General features: G+C 48.6%; 1 protein-coding gene and 1 long non-coding RNA gene across 7 annotated transcripts in view; both read right to left on the reverse strand.

Moving 5' to 3' along the window:
- The window catches only part of RNF144A (ring finger protein 144A), a 155,602-nt gene that overhangs the window by 44,474 nt on the left and 91,443 nt on the right, over window positions 1–19,685 (reverse strand). For all 6 annotated transcript variants that reach the window (XM_033176632.1, XM_033176634.1, XM_033176636.1 and 3 more), the window contains 5 exons: window positions 18,712–18,816; window positions 18,500–18,560; window positions 12,619–12,826; window positions 8,777–8,924; window positions 2,768–2,857 (listed from right to left, as the gene is read on the reverse strand). In XM_033176632.1, the coding sequence (XP_033032523.1) occupies window positions 2,768–2,857; window positions 8,777–8,924; window positions 12,619–12,826; window positions 18,500–18,560; window positions 18,712–18,816 (612 nt within the window). The remainder of the gene's footprint in view (window positions 1–2,767; window positions 2,858–8,776; window positions 8,925–12,618; window positions 12,827–18,499; window positions 18,561–18,711; window positions 18,817–19,685) is intronic.
- LOC117062772 lies at window positions 5,086–7,698 on the reverse strand. The gene is made up of 2 exons (XR_004428580.1): window positions 5,712–7,698; window positions 5,086–5,395 (listed from the first exon to the last, which is right to left on the reverse strand). It is a non-coding gene; the product is annotated as an uncharacterized LOC117062772 (long non-coding RNA).

Genomic DNA, 19,685 nt, shown 5'->3' on the forward strand with positions numbered 1-19,685 from the left:
TGGAAAACATTTGCTCTCACCCCGGAACTCACCTTCTCTACAGGGAAACTGCCAGAGTTGGGAAATGGTTTCCAAGTTCTCACCAAGCTGTGACTCGGTTTCTGCCAACATGCACACAACAGCATCCACTCACACGGTGGCTGTGCAAATGCCGGCCACTCTGAGTCAGCACCCAGTCAACCCCTACCTACAGCCCAGGGCAAACCAAGTGCGAGGAGGAACGCAGTCTCGTGGCAGTTTCTGTGCTGTGTGGGGAGGTGGGCATAGGTGTCGTCCTGGGTGGAATCGTATCCTCCCAAAACAGTATGTTGAAGTTCTAGCCCCTAGTATCTCAGAATGTGACCTTCTTTGGAAACAGGGTATTTGCAGATGCAATCAAGTTACCAGGAGGTGATTAGCACGGGCCTCAATCCCATATGCTGATGTCCTGAGACAAAGCGGGGATTTGGACACTGACAGAAGACGAGGTGAAGACGCACAGGGAAGAGGCAGCCGGAGGAAGATGGAGGATTGCAGCGATGCATTGAGCTGTCCAGGAGTGCCATAGATGGCTGGCAAACCACAGAAGCTGGAGGAGGCCAGGAGGGACTCTCCTGCAGGTTTCAGACCAGGCAGCGCCCTGCTGACACCTTGATTTCAGAATTCTGACCTCCAGGACTGAGCCAACACGTTTCTGCTGTTCTGAGCCACCCAGCCTGTAGTGCTTTGTCACAGCAGCCAGAGCAGATCTGGAAGGGGTGTGGATTCAAGCCATGCAAGGCCAAGTGCAGAGAAAACAGCCCGAGGAGCTCAAACGTACCCTCTAGACCAGAGGGCAGTACGCCATGGCCCTCGGGTCACATCCGGCTTCATCATCTGTTTCTGTTTTGTTTATCCATACAGCTTTACTGGGACATAATTCCCGTACCACGCAATTCAGATATTTAAAGTACACACTCAATGGTTTCCAGTGTGTTCACAGAGTTACGCAACCATCGCCACAGTCACTTCCACCTGCCTGTGTAAACAGTTTCACTGGAACACAGCCAAGGTAACTCACTGACGTACTGTCAGCTGCTTCTGTGCTGCCAGGTGGAGTTGACAGTTGCAGCAGAGACCTACCGCCTGCGAGGCCGAGCATGCTCAGCATCGGCTCTTTGATGGGAGGCGTGTCTTATCCCCAATGCGGACGCCCACACGCTTTGCCACGTGGTCGGCATTTAAGGCTGTGCAGGAAGTGCCCTTGTAGGTGGACCTTTCCCTCGTCCTGGCAACTGCCCTGAGACTGAGCCTCTCCATCTTTTAGATGAGGCTGACACACCTGCCTCGGAGGCTCTCCTGAGAAATGTCATGAAGGAGTCACAGACTTGAGCCCTTCACGCCTCGAGAAACAGGCAGGGAGCAGCAGCCAACATGCCTCCTGCTGCTAATCCCTCAGCAGCTTCCTACAAACCCAGCACAAGATCCAGGGTTGCTCTGTGGCCTGCCAAGCCCTAAAAGGGTCTGTCCCTGTCATCATCTCTGACCACCTCCCCATCACATCACCTCTAGCTGATTTAGTCATCATCTCTGACCACCTCCCCATCACATCACCTCTAGCTGATTTATTAGGTTCTGTGTGCTTGCTGGTTTATCATCTCTGTCCCTAAACAGAACGTAGGCTCCGTAGAAGGACGTATCTGTCTCATGCACCACTGTATCTCCAGCTCCTAGAGCAGTCAGTACCCAGCACACAGTAGGCGATAAATATGTGCTGAAAGCACAAGTTAATATTAAGCAACACGAGGGTCCTTTATCAACTCCAAAGGCTGCACAGGCATTACCACCTAGGGCCAGGGTCCCCAACCCCTGGGCCATGGACTGGCAGTGGTCTGTGGCCTGTTAGGAACCAGGGTGCACAGCAGGAGTGAGCGGTGGGGGGTGGGCGGAGCAAATGAGCAAACCTTCATCTGTATTTACAGCTGCTCCCATCGTTACGTTACCGCCTGAGCCCCACCTCCTGTCAGATCAGCGGCAGCAATAGATTCTCATAGGAGCACAAACCTTGTTGCGAACTGCTGATGCGAGGGATCTAGGTTGCACGTTTCTTATATGAGAATCTAATGCCTGATGATCTGTCCCTGTCTCCCATCACCCCCAGATGGGACCATCTAGTTACAGGAAAGGAAGCTCAGGGCTCCCACTGATTCCACATGATGGTGAGTTGTAGAATTGTTTCATCATATATTACAATGTAATCATGCCATACATAAAATGCACAATAAATGCAACGTGGTGAATCGTCCCCAATCCGTCCCCCTGCCCAGTCTGTGGAAAAACTGCCTTCCACGAAGTGAGTCCCTGGTGCCAAAAAGGTTGGGGACCACTGACCTAGGAATTTTTCCACTCCTTCCTTGTTATCCATTCCTGTTACTCCCTTGCTTATCTCAGGGCCTCAAGAGAAAGCTCTTTGTTAAGTGCTAGGCAAGGATTACCTAAACATGGTCGGTAGATCACGACCAAGGCCATGAGTCCCGGGCAAGCAATCTGAAGTCTGATGCTGAAGGCCCATCAGACAATGAATGTGATGCGCGTTGACACTAACTTTGGGCCAGGGCTTCCATAAGGATAACCCTAGACCAGCAAAAACCCAGTAGGAACCACATCTACTAGCTCTTTCTATCCAGGAGATCTTTGTCCTATAGGCAAGTCTGGAAACACTAAAGATACACACACACACACACACACACACACACACACACAGTCTCTCTCTGTCTGAGATCAAAGTTCTAGGTGAATCACCTCCTACCTGTGTCCGATGCCAGATCACAGACGCTCGGGAGTGGCCCAGCTTGTTCCGGCAGGGTCCCTTATCATAGTGTATCAGAAGGAAATCATCCTGTGAGGAGCAGAGACAGAGACGGCGTGAACGAGCGGTCCCTGCTCAGTTCGGCGTGTATCACGGCCATTGATGTATTTCTTCTCCTATGCTCACCATAAGTAGAGACATGAGGGAGGTGACACAGGGAAGGGTGCGCACCCGGGAACACCTGGCCACAGCCACTGCAGGCCCAGGCTGCTCCTCCTCAGGGCCTCCCTTCATCAGCCAGTAGCCCTGGACAGCACAGCTTCGGGCTCTAGAGGGAGCTTTGGAGCAGACTTCAGGCCCAGCCCAAAGAAGGGCCTCCCCCGCACACTGGCTGGCTTCTGAGCTTGTGGGAAAGAAGGGATCTTGTGGGGACACAAGGCTACTGAACACGCAGGTCACGGTTGCTCCAAAGAGCTCCTGCTGGCCCTGGCTGTGTGTAATTCCACCAGAGTCCCTCTGCCCTGGCATCTTCCTGCTGCAGTGACAGGGCTATTCCCGGGATTGGATGATTTTCTTTGTTGCTGGCCCATCCCCCTCCGTCGGGTCGGGCTTCTCACCTAGAAAGTGCTTTCTCTCCACTCAGGCCACTTGATTTCCCTCATGATTCAAGATTCAGCCCGGGGAGCGCTTTCTATCTGCATCTTCTCAGACCATCCTGAGTGGGCAGTGGCCCTCTGCACGCCTGGGGACGCCTCCCTCCAGGCATCCTCCACCTCACCTCCATCTCCTGGAGCTGGGACCCTCACACAAGTTGGTCTCTCTAACTGTGTTCCTCAGCTCAGCGCTTGGCACCCAGATCTCAACGACTACCCACTGGCATGAGGGGAACGGCATGTCTATACCGAGCCCTCTGCACCTCCAGGCCCAGGAGGCGCCGTTTTCCATCCTGATCAATGAAGGAAATGGTGAGGCACATGGCACCAGGGAGGGGCAAGGCTGCTGATTCATTTAACGAGGCTGTAAAAGGACAGCTGCTTTTTCAGAAAAGAGCAAATAAACACAGGGCCCAATGTGCCTCGGGGAACAGGAAGTCACTCTTCCAAAAAACAGGAGGAGCAGGACAGGGGGTCACGGCCTTCTGCTCCTTTCAATCAACTCTGGTAAGACGGTTTGGGGGACGCATCTGGCCTTCCTCTCCTTTTGGGGAGGACACCATATTTGAGTTTGCTGATTTTTGGAGTCAAGCCTCCTGGTGTCTGAATGTACAGTGAATGGAGGGCCATCAAATCCTGGCTGTTACAGGTGCAGTAGCAGGAGGCGTTGGCTGGGGCCTGGGGTCCCAGCTACCACTGTCCGCCTCGCTTCTGTACTTAGACGCCTCATCTGTGAGAGGAAGGGCAGGAACACGCAAACACAAAGTCACTTCTGGCCACACCTTTCTCTTCTACGATGCTATTTCTGCCCACCTCCATCACTGTGAGCTTTCTCCTCCTTGAACTCTTAACCGAAATTTCCTTTGTGCTGATGTGAATTCACACACCACTGAGATGAGCTCATTCTCCGTTTGTACGCCTCCATTTTCCAGACTGCCTCTCGCAACGTCTGGCACTGTGGGCTCTTTAAACGTTTTTGAATTGAAACGTTTCTAAAACGCAACTTAAACATTTCTGAAACTCAAACCAAATCCTGTGTACTACCCAGTTGAGAAGCGGTTACTGACCCCTGCCAGCAGACACGGACAAGCCCGGCTGCACATCCAAGTCACCTGGGCAGCTTTTGGAAGCTGAAGATTCTGACTCCAAGGTCCGAGGCAGGGCCCAGGCCTCAAGCTCCCTAAGTGATTCTGACCCATCCTATCCTTGGCAAGCACAGGCCTCTGGGGGGGCCAGGCCCCTGATCTTGGTACACAGGGGCCGTCGTCTGGGCCTCACCTTACCTTTCCAGCATCTCTGGCCAGGCCACGTATGAGTTCACATCCTCCTTCATCGTGCCCAGGTCTTTGGTGGTAACCTGGCTCAGCACATTCTGTCCTCCCTGGTGAACAAACTCACTCAGCCTTCAAGTCCTCAACTACCCCGTGGCCCCGAGACCCAGTAACCTCCTGACTCCTCCTTGGGGCCGACGGGGACTTGATACCCTTAGCCTTGCAGCCTCCTTCACAGCCATGTGTCTGGATCATGCCTTACGGGGCTCGTCTGGGAGATGACAAGCTCCTCAACGTCAAGAACTTCACCCCCCACCCCCGCCCCCGCCCTCATCTCACCAGACCCACATGGGGTCCCACGGAGCAGAGTTGCTGACACGCAGTCAAGATTTCATGAACAAAACGAATGCTTATTTAAAAAGCACTTTTCTTATCCCCTGATGAAAGCACTCAAATATGGTTTTACAATATAGAAATGATTGACTTGTGATTTTTAATTTACTGACGAAGCCCTGGGGCTTCACAATCCCAGGAGCAGCAGGAACGTGGATCTATTTCTGTGGCAGGGAACACTTTCCTCCTATTGTTCAGGGAGAAGTTCCATTCAGCTCCAGCGTGGGATGAAACGACGGTGCATGCTCCGGGAGGCTGCAGTCAGGGAGAGGGCTGGTGAAAGAGCAAATGCCCCAGAGCAATTCTAGCACCTTCAGTTTATTTTTATTTTTATTTTTTTTTGAGGCAGAGTCTCGCTCTGTCACCCGGACTGGAGTGCAGTGGCCAGATCTCAGCTCACTGCAAGCTCCGCCTCCCGGGTTCACGCCATTCTCCTGCCTCAGCCTCCCGAGTAGCTGGGACTACAGGCGCCCGCCACCTCGCCCGGCTAGTTTTTTGTATTTTTAGTAGAGACGGGGTTTCACCGTGTTAGCCGGGATGGTCTCGATCTCCTGACCTCGTGATCCGCCCGTCTCGGCCTCCCAAAGTGCTGGGATTACAGGCTTGAGCCACCGCACCCGGCCTCACCTTCAGCTTTAAAATGGCCACTCGAACTCTGCCTTGACACAGCCTGATCTAACATAAAGATGTGGTTTTTAGAGTTTGCAAGATCAGGGCTAGTTCCCTTCCTTACTAGTTTGAGAAAGATAAACCTCTCTGGCCTTCCTCATTCCAACTCACTGAAATACTGTGTGTGTTAAGGGAAGCAGGTATCCAGAGCAAATTGTATCATGCTGATCTGGAACAATCACCTCAATAAACATTAACTATCTACTGCCAAAAAATACATAAAAGAAAGAAAGTGCACATGTCCCTTTCTACAGCAGATAGGAAACGCTGGGCCAGCAGTGATCACTGAGAAGCAGTGAGGATTCAAGGGGAGATGGGCTCAGCCAGGGGCAGATGAGGAGAGGGAAGCAGGGGAGGAGACGGAGTAAGGACCACGACGGGGAGGAGGCGGTCTGAAATATTCATAACTCCTGGATGTCTGCATGTGCCAGAAAGCACGCTTGGGGGAAACAGGAGAGAACGGCTCCGTGGAAAGCCCTCCTCTCTCCTCTGAGTGCTCTTGGCTAGCTTCAGGCAGTGCATTTACGTGCTTGTCCTAAATCACTGGTAATGTCTTTGGTAAAGGGCTCCAACAGCAGACTCCCTTTCCTTCACATCCGCTTCCTCTGGCCACAGGGTCATTTTTCATCCAGGACAAAGAAAACATAGGAAACCCTGCACGGCGGTGAGGATGATGCCTCTGATGGAGGCAAAGTGCAGCCTGGTTCCTCTCCATCAACAAGAGGCGGAACCTGCTTTAGGGTGGAGCTGGACAGGGAGGGCCTTCCGCAGGGACTACAGCAGAGAAGACACACTTCTGTGCTGGAAGGAGAAAAACAGCAGCTTCCCTCCTCGTCCCTGTCACTTGGTCCAAGCAGCCTGAGGAAACCAAACTTCTGTCAGTCCATTTCTAATGCCGCTTCTAAATGATCTGCAAGGGGTTCTGTGACAAGGTGCAGGAAAACTGACATTTCACTTTCTTCCTTCTTTAAGGAAAGTTAAAAGAATAGTAAATCGTGGGCCAGATATTACACATGATATCATAACTCAATGATCAGTTTTCCAAAAAAAACTGGAATACAGTAAAATGCAAAAATAAATAAATCAATCAATAAGACCTTGAAGGCCCTAAAAAAGTTGGTGAGGCTTCAGATGTCACTCCACAAATCCCCTTGAGGACCTGAGCTAAAGAAAACCCATCTTGTCACGCGGATTCATTAAGCTTGCCTAGGAAGTAAAAATGAAGCCTCAGGATAGAAGATGGTGATATTTTACCCAGGTTTGGTCAGCCACATCAGGTTCTACTATTAATTTAGCAATTTAAAGTTCCTAAAGAGACAACAGGCCTTTCAAAGGAACAATTCCAAAAGCAGCAATCTAATTTCTTAAGGTTGCCTTTGTATTACAGACCTGGTATCATACGTAATATTCCATCTCAAAGAGACACTCATTTTCTTCTAGACAAATCTCTCAGCCTGTGTTTCATTCCACTTTGCCCACTGGTCTGAACCACTTCTCCTTTACCTTGGAGGCCAGAGGTAACCCATCTCAGCCACTGGGTGCCACGTTGAACTGCTCTGAGATAGCCCCATGGTATGAACGCTTGCCCAGAAACGCTGGTAAGAAAGAACAGTCTCTGGACAGAATAACTGCTAACATGGGAAGCATGGACTTGCTCTGACTGCCACACACTCCCATAACCCGCTTTATTTGAACGAGACCTGAATGGCTTAATACTATTATTGGATGGACTGGATACATTCATCCTTGCTGTGCAGAACAGACATAAATATATCCCTTCGTGACACACGACTTCATTTGCTTGGACTGTCCTAGCTACAATGGTTTCAATAGATAAGTAGGTCTGCTATTTAATTATAGTTTTATTTATTTATTTTTATTTTTTGAGATAGAGTCTTGCTCTGTTGCCCAGGCTGGAGTGCAGTGGTGCCATCTCAGCTCACTGTAACCTGAGCCTCCCAGGTTCAAGCAATTCTTGTGCCTCAGTCTCCCATGTAGCTGGGACTACAGGTGCATGCCACCATTGTATTTTTAGTAGAAACAGGATTTCACCATGTTGCCGAGGCTGGTCTCGAACTCCTGACCTCAGGTGATCTGACCACCCAGGCCTCCCAAAGTGCTAGGAATGCAGGCGTGAGCCACCGTGCCCTGCCTAATTATAGTTCCTTTAAAAGTATGCACCAATAAACTCTTCTAACACTAACATCATAGCTTCATCATTTTAGCAAGATGCCCACGCCCTAATATGGGCAAGGAAGGAGAACGAGAAGTGAAATAGCAGCAACCTGTGCATCAGGCCTCAAAGCTCCAGAAAAGCGTGGGCCTGGGAGGCTGTGCCTTCCTGTCAGGGACATGGCTCTTACAGGCATACGCAGAGTGGTGTGTCTGAGACACATTCAAGCAGAGCACATGTGGGAGAAGGTTGCCATATGCAGCTAGAACTCCCATTCTGCCAGAGAGCAAAGGGTTTGCATGTTTTCCTGCCCTGTGGATGACATGAGTGTCAAGGAAGTCTTAAAACTGGCCCCAAGCACAATAGCTCCCCAGGCCCTGCTTCTGTCTGTCCTCACTATCCTGAACACCAGGAAGAAACCCTGATCAAGAACCCAGGAGCCAAATCTGGTGTACCCTGATTTTGGGTTTCTAGCCCCCAGAACCATGAGAAATAAACATCTGTCATTTAACCTGTCTCATCTATGATATTATGTCACAGCAGCCCAAAATGACAATGACAGTCCCCGCTTAGACAAAATCTATGATCCTAAAACCCCTTCAAATCCCAGGCTGGATCCTGAACCTCCATGGAGTGTTTCGGCCCCAGAACTATACGAGTCACAAAGGCTTCGGTCACTGTGGCGCTCATGAGTTAATGTTTTCCCAAACCCAGGAGAGACACCAGTGTTCCTTCGCTGTTCCACAGGAGTAAGCACCAAGCTGTTTAGGAAATAGCTGCTCTAGTTTTCTCCTTCCAAATCTACACCTCAAAGCTAAACGCGCAAGGTGAAATCGAAAGCCGTACTCACGTCCAGAGACTCCAGGCAGTACCAGCAGAAGGCGTGCTTGCAGTTCTTGCACATCATCTGGGCGCAGCCTTCGTCTCGCTCGATGTAGACCCTGCACTTGGGGCAGCGCTTGATGGGCGCATCGTCCTCTTCCATTTTGAATGCAGCACTGTGGGAGAAACGCCGTGAGGACCCTGCACAGACAGATCCCACGGGAGACCCAGGAGCACCGGCTATGCTGGAAGCATCAGCTCCACTTCACAGACTGAGTTCTCTTGGTATTAGATGAAAAAAAAAAAAAACAACAAAAAACAAAGAAACGGAAACTCCAGAAAAAAAAATTAACCAAAACACTGTGAATCAGCCAATTTCAGTTAGGAAAAATTAAAAAAAACAAAAAAACAAAAAAAAAAACGAGCAACATCAACACGTATCTAAATTTAGAGATATATGTATATAGACAAAAGAAAATACAGTAAAAGGCTTATTATAACGGAGGTATCTGAATAATCATGTTAAGGTCAAACAGTGTCTGCTTAGTCACAGGGCTGTCTACTTTCCAAAGGGTTGATATAAATTGTATGTACTTTGCTGTTAAAAGAAAAATAAACAAATGTTGCAAATGCACACACATAAACACACACTGTTTACTTGGATAGCTCCACCTGGCTCTTCTTACAAAATTGTTTTCCTCAGAAGTTGGCTAGGTCTGCAGGGTTAGCACAAAGGGCTTTAAGTTGAGGTCAGGGTTGGCTCTGCTACAAACTAGCTGTGAAGCAACTCTCCAAGCCCTAGTTTTCTCATCAGTGTGACCGTGAGAAAAGATTCCGTGTGACAAGAGCACAGTGCAGGGCTGCAGCTTTTATGAAGTGCTTGATAAGGGGCAGCCGTAGTTCAATGTGGCTAAGAAAGATAACACAGACATTAGGTATGACTCACCTCATGCTGTTAATTTTTAAAAGATGGGTAAGAACATTCATAAAAGCATCTGAAGGAATAAATGATAAACTGTTAAGAGAAGTGATCACTGATTATGGGGGTGCATTGGCTATACTGTTGAACTCGCTAACTTAAACCAACATCAGCAGGAGAAAATGCATCCCTCCTTTGCAGTGAGCAGCTTTTTCAGAATTTAACACATCTGTGAGTATATATTCACTGAAGTTGAGCAAATTCTGGCATTCTGAGTGCATTCTGGCTGAAGGATCTCTCACAAGCTTCCTAGTCAATATGAGCATTCAATGTAGTTTCACTTTAGTATGAGCTGTCTGATGATTGGCAGTGAACAATCCTCCACTTGGGGTGCACATTCCAACTGAATGTGACTGGTCCATTAGTAGAAGGCAACAGAGTAAGAAATAATGAGAGAAGCAGTATGTCCTCCTAATTAAGAGCACAGAGTCTTGAGACAGACAGATTCTAGCTGTGCTATTTATGCCTTATGTGTCTCAGTTTCCTCGTCTGCAAAACAGATGAATAAGGCTAATAGCATCCATCTCTACAGGCTGTCGTGAGAATTACAGAGGTTGCACATGTTAAGCGCAGAAGCCAGCACGTAAGTACCAGGCACTCGATAAACAGTACTTATTATTAAGAACTGTTACTGAAAGATAACACAACGGTCCCTAGCTCAAATGCTTCCAATTTAAAAGCAAACTGCAGACCAACCTGGCCACGCAGAATGTGATAAAGAATGAACTAAGGTTGCTGCGAGGAGCAAATGAGATGGCATACGTGCAAATGTTTCCAGAGGGATCCAGCACACAGCCAGCTCCGAGCAAATGGTAGCCCTGGCCTCCTTCTGAGAATGACTTTGATTTTGCAAAAAGCTGGAAGTCATGAGACACCAAATCTGGTGATCAAGGTTGGTTTTCAGGTTAGATAACGTTGTTTTTGTTTGAAAGCCAGGTGTCACCTTAAAGCTAAGAAACCAGTTTTCTCATGTGACTCACAAGATGATTTTGAAAGAAACGGCAGGAACACCGTGTACAGTGTCTCCTGGGGAGACATTTCAAAATGAAAACAGTTAAAATATGCAAGTTCTGGTGTACTGTGCTCTGCATAAAATTTTGCATGACATAGACAATGGCTTTCAAATATTTCCTAGTATCTGAGTTGGATTTAAAATTATTACTAATAACATTTACTGTAAACTCATTATAAATGCAGACAAGAGTTTTGACAGTTTAATCACAATCCACATGTGGCCCAGCATCTTGAAGGGGCGGGCAGGTGATGCTAAATGAGTGAAGTGGTCAAGGGGCTGGATAAAAACATGGTGTGAGGAGATTTAACCAAAAAAAAAAAAAAAAAAAAACTCTCCAATACAAAAACTAGCTGAGTGTCTTCTCACTTATAAACGGCAGCTGATAGGCAGCCTCAGTTCCAGGGGGACAAGAAGGAGAGTGAGGACTATGGGGCTTTGGCCCAGGAGGTGCCCCAGGCACGGGCCGCTGCTCTGCTGCGCTGGCTGCCAGCATGGGGAGGCAGGCTCGGAGAGGCTCAGGATTCAGATTTCCCAGAGAAGCCAGAAATTCCAGTTTTTATGTGACATCTTCTGATTTTTAAATTTCCACAACATGGGATTTCTGAATTTTGATTTAGATCGTCTTTGGAGAATAATTTAAATGAGACTAGAATGTCACAGATAAAGAAAACGAAGTCATCAGGCTCCAAACACTCACCAGCCTCCATCTAAAGTTTTGAAGCCTCTAAGATGCCAAGCACAAGTGAAGTCTAAGTACAAGTGGTTTGTGCTTGCAGCTGCCTGCCTGATGTAGGCTGCTCAGAAAGGCACAGGCCTGTGCGTCAGGAGCTCAACCTGATGGCAGAATCGGCCCTGTGGATGGAAGAACTCCAATCCAATTATGTCCAGGGTTGTAATCAATGCAGACAGTCTCAGGGGGAACACAGAGGGTGGAGGCCCCAACCCTGTCCTGGGAACTGGGAAGCTTGATAAAGGGATGTGATCTCCACCTGCAGTGTGCCAGGAGCCTCCAGGGAAAGGAGGAGGGCGGAGCAGGGCGCTCCAGACACAGGGAGAGAGGTTCGCCCGGAAGGAGACCAGGGGTGTGTGGCAGGGACCCTGAGAGGGTCTGGGGCTAGAACAGGGCACAGGGGCCATGTGGAAAGGAACGGGAGTTGCGGACAGTGGAATGGGAAGAGGGGCACACAGGGAGCAGCTGGTGAGCACACCCCGGGGAGGGTGGTGGGCAGAGTGGCAGCTCCTCTATGAGGATCCTGGACTCAACAGGAACAGGGTCAAGTGTCTAGTGGAACCATGTGACCTCGCAGATTTTGTAGGACAAAAAGACCTGGATATGATCAACTTCCTGTGCATCAACCTATGAAATGTCAAGGTACAGGGCACAGTGTGCAGCATCCTCCTGGGCAAACAGCCCGACTATGGCTGCAGGGGAGGCTGCCACCAGGGAGTGTCTTCCCATCCCCCTCTGGACAGTATTTATGACCGGTGCACCCTACTCCTGTTCTTGTTCCTGTATCCCCATTTCAGATCACCTTCAACACAGTGAAGTCTTGGAGAAACTTCAGGTACTGCAGGACTTACAACCCTTAGAAGTCACAAATCATGCATGCATTTGTCATTCTAGCCAAGCGTGTTAAGTGTGGTTCTCACACACCTATTTCCAGGGTCTCACACAGTGCCTGGTACATAGTTCTCAAAAATAAATGACATCCAAATAATGACAGGCTTGAGTGAGGCTCAAGAGGTACAGTGTGTGTTAGGGTTGACTGAGCCACAGCCACTTACACTGCAACAGCACTTTTAGGAGGAAACATGCCTGCCTGCTTCTCCTGGCCCATAGCCCATGCCTTTGTGGGAGATTGTGTACAAAGGCTACCTGGTCTCCCCGGGAAGGAAGGTGATCGGCATGGTCTCCGGGCAGCCCTGGCCAGGGTGCCAGCTGGCTTTGCAGGTGGAACAGAATTCCATATGGCAGGCTTTGCACTGCACTGGCTGGGGGGTCTGCAGCCCCACGTCCTGGAGCTGACACACAGCCTGGCAGGTGGACGCTGGGCACCAAGTCCGACAGGGATCAAACAGCACCTCTGGTATAGGGAGACAAAATGGGCAAATCAAACTTAAGCCAGAGGGTCATGTGGGCTATAGAGGAAGGAGCCCCTCAGTGCACGGACAGGGAGGAACACGTCCAGGTAATACAGCCAGCACCACCAGCCCCAACCAAAGCACTGCCCAAGTCACCCTTCCACCTCCACCTCCCAGCTTCTCCCTTCATGCAATAGACCTCCAGACACCCCAGGCATCCCTCAGGAATGCTGCTCCTGTCCCTGGAATACCCTGGGAGCCCTGGGTCAGCCCTGCTTGCCTCTGGGACTCCGCTCACAGCTCAAAGGCCTCCACATTCTGGAAAGCTTGTCCCACCTGCCTGTCAGGTTTCTCAGAGCCACGCACATCGTGCTAGCTCATCTGCCTCCCCTAAGGGACAGCTTTCTGCAGCCGGGCCCCTGATGGCCCCGTGCTGGGCACACAACCAGCACCAGGAAAACGCTGTTAGAAGACGGAAAGGAAGAGGGAAGCAGATGGCTGGATTATTCTTCTAACCAAACGGTTCACCTGCCTAAGATGGCCTCCCCTTCTCAAATCCAAGCCATGAGTTAACTGCGGAGCGAAACCAACCCTTCAAGGGCCAGATTTTCTCTCCGCATCACAGCGCACATTTCTAAGAGCCCAATCTTATGGAATTGGCCAAGCTTATTGCTAAAAACAGGACACGTTGACACATCTATTTCTTCACATCCTTGTCCAAAAATTGCATTTCTTTAAATTATTGGCTGCCCTTTGTCAGGAGACTGGTTGTTCATTTCATCTTCCCTCTTGTCCAGCATGATGCCGAATCTCGATGAGGGGCCACCCCAGGGAGAAGGAAGGCTCTGCCAGAAAGCTCCCCGAGGCCAGTGCAATGGGGGCTATTTCCAAAGGCGTTCTGGTAGGCCACTGGTTTCCAAGTTTTCAGCGGGGCTCTTCTTGGGAAGTAGTCATCTGTCGGGACAACTGAGTTTCAGAGACGACTTGAAAGGCGATGACAAGTCCTTGCAAATGTGTGGGCCCTGTGACTGGCAGCCGGGCAGCTCCCGCTCACCTGCATCACACATGGGATTCCTACTCACTGGAATCCCCAACAGGCTGGCGCCACGTGTGGACCAGGACTTCACCTACACGCATTGCCACGGGACCAGCAGCAAATTAATGACAAATCATCAGCTGGGTGTCCTGACGGTGCACACGCATATGTACGTGTAAGGCTCTGTGTGTTTACATGTTCCCCAAATACACGGGGAAGCCAGATTCAGCTCTCTAGAAGCCATCTTGTGTAGGGTCTAGCTTTGAAATAATCTAGTAATCTAATCCAGGGGCTGGCAAACTTCCTCTGTAGAGGGTCGGATAGTCATCATACAAGTTGAGGACCAAGTTGTTTCTGGGTTTCTGTAGTAACTACTGGGCTTTGCTGTTGCAGCACAAAAGTAGACACAGTGACCTGGAAATGAATGTTCTAGCAAAACTTGACAGCAGCAGGCCACTGGCTGGACTGGATTTGGCCCACTGGCCATGGCGGGCTGACCCTTGATCTCATCTGGCTGCCCCCTGCCTTTTTTTTTAAAGCGTGAATTAATCAACAGCACAAAAACTGTCTGAATGTTAGGGGTGGTAGATTAAGAAGAACTTGATAATAATGAGGAACGCTGGCGGTCAGGAACAGGTGCTCTACTCTAATTATCTTCATTAGAATAATCTAAAATCCCCAGGGTGCTCCTCACATTGAGTGAATGGACACAATTAGCTCTTCTCTTACTTGTTGAGTTTCTGCATTTGCTTTTCTAAGAATGTTCCTAGCTGTCAGTTCTGACAAGGTGGCTTTTTGAGAAAATGTAGTTGTTGTCTGTGGGTCACCTGTGTGGGGGCAGATGCCTGGGGCTACCCTGAGCTGAGGGTCCACAGCAAAGCAAGGAGGGGGTGCACATGCCAGCCTGGGGCACTGAGCGCCACACTGAGCAGTGAAGTGGAAACGCCAAAGGCTAAAGGCAGCTGGCCTGGGTCACGCTCCCATCCCGTACCTGCGATGCCTCCAACAACTCTCTGCCTGCCGTCTGTGCATGCTGTGGGGTGAGCCCAGCTTTGTCCCTGATGAGATAGGAGGCCCGTGTCTGCCCAGCCCTGCAGGAGGGTGCAAGTGCTCTGTGCACTAAACAATACACTGCGCGCGAAGAGAAATCCTCGCCCACTCTTTGCTCTCTTCCCGGTATAGCTTTGGGGCTAGACCCAGAAGGGCAGTGCTGCCTGCTAGGGACCCTTCTGTCCCACTGTTGTCCCCACCTGTCCTGTGCGGTGAGGAGCGTCTGACGTCAGCCAGGAGCAGATGTCCCAAAGCTGGGTCTCAGTCTCTTCATGCACGTGATGGTCATGAACCACCTCCTGCCCACCCTCCTGGCTCAAGAGTGGGAGATGCTATTATGCGCCCCCATCACGAAAGGCCCCCCAGGACAGCACGCAGGGGAGACCTGGCTAAGGTTTCCGTGGGAACGATTTAAATCTTATTAGTTTTGTCCTCACAGAGCTGTGACTTGGCATTGCCTGTCCTCACACGGACAGATTCCTCATCGAATAGGTCAGGGACAAACGGCTGCTCAGACTGCCGACTGCAAACGTGCTTCCTGTGCTGCCAGGGTGCGTCGCACCCTGTGAACATGGCCCCAGGCTCAGGTGTACATGTCTATTAACATTCTGCATGATCCTCCCCATTATCCTCCCCAATCTACATACACGTGTGTATGAGACATCTTTTCAAACAGAGCAAATAATATATTTTTGGCACACCAGAGGAAACTAATGTTAACTCTTATCTCCCAGAGTGTATTCATCGCAGATTAATGAAGCAGGTCTCTAAGAACTCCCTGCTTAAAAATGCCTAAGACTTTTTAAAAAGGTGGCTTTCCTTTTAAAACAGTTTCTTTTCAGAAGCACATGACAGATGACAGTGCACCCAGCATGCCCTCTCATCCCTGCACTTACTACCCTGCCTGGCCCGGCTGGTGCCTGGCGCGGGGCTGGGATGCTGGGTTTGATCCTACTGTGAGATGGTAACATTTTCAGGTGTTGGCTCTAGTCGGGCCTGGGCCTGATTACAGGTGGATAACCCATTGTATTATTTAATCTCTCTGAGCTTTACTTTGTTTTAGAAAAACAAAACAAAACAATACATAGTGAGATTTAACATCAGCATTCACTTGGCCAGGCACTGGGCTGGCAGTGGGACGTAGGCATGAGGACCCACAGTCCTGTCTCTGGGACGGCTGAGCCTCCAGACAGAGGAACGTGCGCAGGAACTCCCTTAGCACAGCACCGCTGGGTCTCAGAGGGGCATGGGCGTCAAGTGTGGCATGGAGAGAGGGGTCCACGCAGTGAGAGGCATCCACACCCCCTCGCTCAAGAATCTGTCCCTACCCAGACTCTGGAGTGAGCCAGTTGTGAGGAGGTGCTCAGAATGAAAACTCAGCTTCCTAGCCCCCTTCCCTGGCTTCCTGCTTGCTCCAGAAGGGGAGACATTGACACTAAATCCAATGTCTCCTCTGTTATATCAGAGGAGACACTCTAAGACTAAATGCAGACAGTGTGCGCAACATGACCTAACCATAGAACTTTCTGGTAACTAAATGTTTTCAGAAAATCATTGAACTGTCTCAGTTTTCTTCCAGAGCATCCTCTACTGACTAGATTTTAGAGGCACAGAGAAATCAAAATTTGCTTTCTGATCTTGTCTCCAAACTCTTTCAAGGTGTTGGCTATAATCCATAGCTATATTTTAGCTCTGACATTCTAACATTTTATCTAGACAGGTCTTTTATTGTATTAAGTCTGAATACTTTAAAAAAATACTTTTAACATAATGTTAGTAAAATGGTTTAAAGTGAGAGGTTTGAGAGATTTTTTTTAACGGAAGCCAAGTTGGCTTCATGTTTATGCAAAAGGAAAAAAGATTTTTTGACTAAGCCAAAGTACTAAAGAAATAACAGTTAAAATTATTAGGTTGGAAAATGTACCCAGCTGCATTTTTAAATTAAATTCAATGTCATAGAAAGTTCATATACTTGTAACGCAAACAACAGCCAGTTTCTGTCAAGATTCTCTCTGGAAAATATTCTCAGAAGAGCCTGAAAGTCTCAGAAATCCAAATTAATCCATTTTATTGCTCTACATACTGACTTTTGTACCAAATGACATTATATTAAAGCTATAAACTGCCCTAAAGCAAATGATATACGACACTTAAATAAACACACTCTTGAAAACAAATGGCAATGCCATGAAAAATCCTGTTTGAGTCTTTTTTAAGTGGGCTACATATTTTTTTCTTTCTTATTTTTTTTAAAGACAGGGTCTCGGTATGTTGCCCAAGCTGGACTTGAACTCCTGAGTAGCTGAGACTGTAGGTACCTGCCACTGGGCCCAGCTATCTCTAGCATTTCTTTTAAAAAGCAAAAATATACAAACAGCAGGTCTCTGCATGCAGCTAAACTGGAGTCTCTGGATATTGTCCTCTGGTCTCGTCTCCTCTGCTGTCCACTCCCCATCTGGCCATACTTTCATGTAAGCCCATCCTCCAGGCTGTGTCTCAGTAGTGAGACCCTGCTCAGGTCAAGAACCCGAGAATCCGTGCAGGGAGAGGGAGGGCAGATGCCAGCAATCCAAACTCAGAATCTGTCTGCAGGGCCCTCACGATGATGTTCTGCATAGGGAGTGTCGCCTGCACACAACTGTCACTCTGCTCTTTAGCAGACGAGCCCGGGGCCCAAAACAGATATGAAAACAAAGCCAAATAGAGTCCACAGACCCTTTACAGTTTCGTTGTATGAGTCCGGAGTACTTCAGAGAGTAGAGCTGAAGACCTCTCCTGGACATTCCACATGGCTTAATGCTTTGCAATAGGATCCTGAGAATCATATTCTGCTCTGTGCGCACCTGCCACACTGCTCTCCCAGAGGACCCTGGGTCTGCATCAGGCCTGCTCCAGCCAGGAGGGCTATGCAGGGCCCAGTGGAGAGCGCATGACGAAGGGTCATGGGATGTGGTCCCAAAGCACCCACTATATTTAGAAATCAGGGCAAGTCAGTTAGCCTCTCTGGGGAGCCGTTTATTAGATAATGACAAATTAGCTTTGCAGAGTTGTTGTGTCACTTACTGGGATAAGGGACTTGATTATTCATTTAGCACCTACTATCTAGGCCTGTGTCCAGTGGTGAGTAAGTGCAGACAGGACACCTACCGTTGGACTGTTGTTACGACGGGGGTTACTGTAATTTCTGCTACGCCTACCCTCATGACTTCCCTCTGTGACTTTGCATTTTTTAAATTCTGGGCCAGCCCAAGAGTTTAACCCTCAACCTCTTAGCCTTAAGCTGGCTGAAATCTAATATCTCATGAGAGCCATCATCTTTAAACCTCCCCCAGGAGCCTATAAATCCCTATAAACAAATTGTGTTCCATAAATTCTTCCTGCTACCAAATAGATCACTAGACAAGGTCTTCAAACTGTGAGCTGTTCAGAGAATCCAGAATGTCAGTTTAATTTCAGAAGTTTAGTTTACATCAACTTTTTAACTCCTATCAAATGCTGTATAACCATATCTACCAAAAGAACTCCCCACAAAATTATCCACATTCATACATTACACGAAGCACAACTGGCAGACATATCAGGCACCTACCTCTTTCAAATTGTAGCTTTTTATATCTTTGCATAATTTCAGCTGCAACCATGCACTCAATCTAAGGGAAAAAAATGCAAACAAGAAAGATAACAAGCTGAGGGCTACAATACGATGCAATGTACACCCAAACAAAACCCACGTTATTCTGACAAGTTCAGCTGTGCACGCTAGAGCACATCAAACAGCCCCGTCTGTTCAATTGCACATGCCTCGTTCTCCTGTAGGTGGCCCTGTTTAGGGCAGGCAGCATCTGGGCAGCTAATTGCGGTTTCTAATCCTTCTTTGATCAAGAGCTCAACATACTGTTTCAGGCACTGAAAGAAAAACAGAGAAGGGTCTATAAACATCTTTACCTCCTTAATGCTGAAGAAATCATGATGCATTAAAAAAAGGACCAGGCACATCGTTGCATTACAGTTTAATAATTTTCACTGTCTAGCCCACAGCAACCCACAAATTTGAGGTTTCGAGGTTTTATTCATTCAATAACTATTTATGGGGTACCCATTCTGTGCCAGGGACTGTATGCTCAATCACAAAGCTAAGGCTATGGGTTAGATCCCCGCACAGCACCTCAGCAAACACAAGAGCCAAGAATTCTAAAAGCAAGAAGAAAGACTACCAGGGAGGCTGGGAGGTAATATTTCTCAAACGCCTATGAGATGCAGCCACTGCATTCCATATTTTATCTCCCAGTGTTTCATTGAGGCCGTAGAGCATTTTTACAAGAAAGGTATGACTGTTCCATTTTTCATATGTGAAAACTGAGTCAGCAAAGAAGGAAGCTGCCAACTTCCAGACAGTACCCGGAGCCTCGATGTGAACCCAAGCTTGCTCAGCCAAAATGCTCACGTTCTCCCTGCTGAGGACCCAACTGTATTTGGCATTCCTCACTCAGGGTGCCTCGCTTACCTGGCAATTACTCACTATCTACCTTACCTACTTGGAGGCCCTGCTTCAAGCCTGAAGTAAGTCAAACAAGAGGAAGTGAAGGAAACGAAGCAGAGTTAACATAAAAGAATCTGTGGTGTTCACTCCTGCTTTACAAAGTCTACTAGTCTGAGAAATCTAGTGTTTCCCTGAAAAGCGTATTATAAACAGCAATGAGAAGAAACAACATGGCCTTTGCCAGCTAGGCTCACTACCAAGAGAAGCTAGATGTAGAGCTTATATAAGAACTCAA

This window comes from Trachypithecus francoisi, unplaced genomic scaffold (genome assembly GCF_009764315.1).
Source record: "Trachypithecus francoisi isolate TF-2019V2 unplaced genomic scaffold, Tfra_2.0 Lachesis_group17, whole genome shotgun sequence".
Lineage (NCBI taxonomy): Eukaryota > Metazoa > Chordata > Mammalia > Primates > Cercopithecidae > Trachypithecus > Trachypithecus francoisi.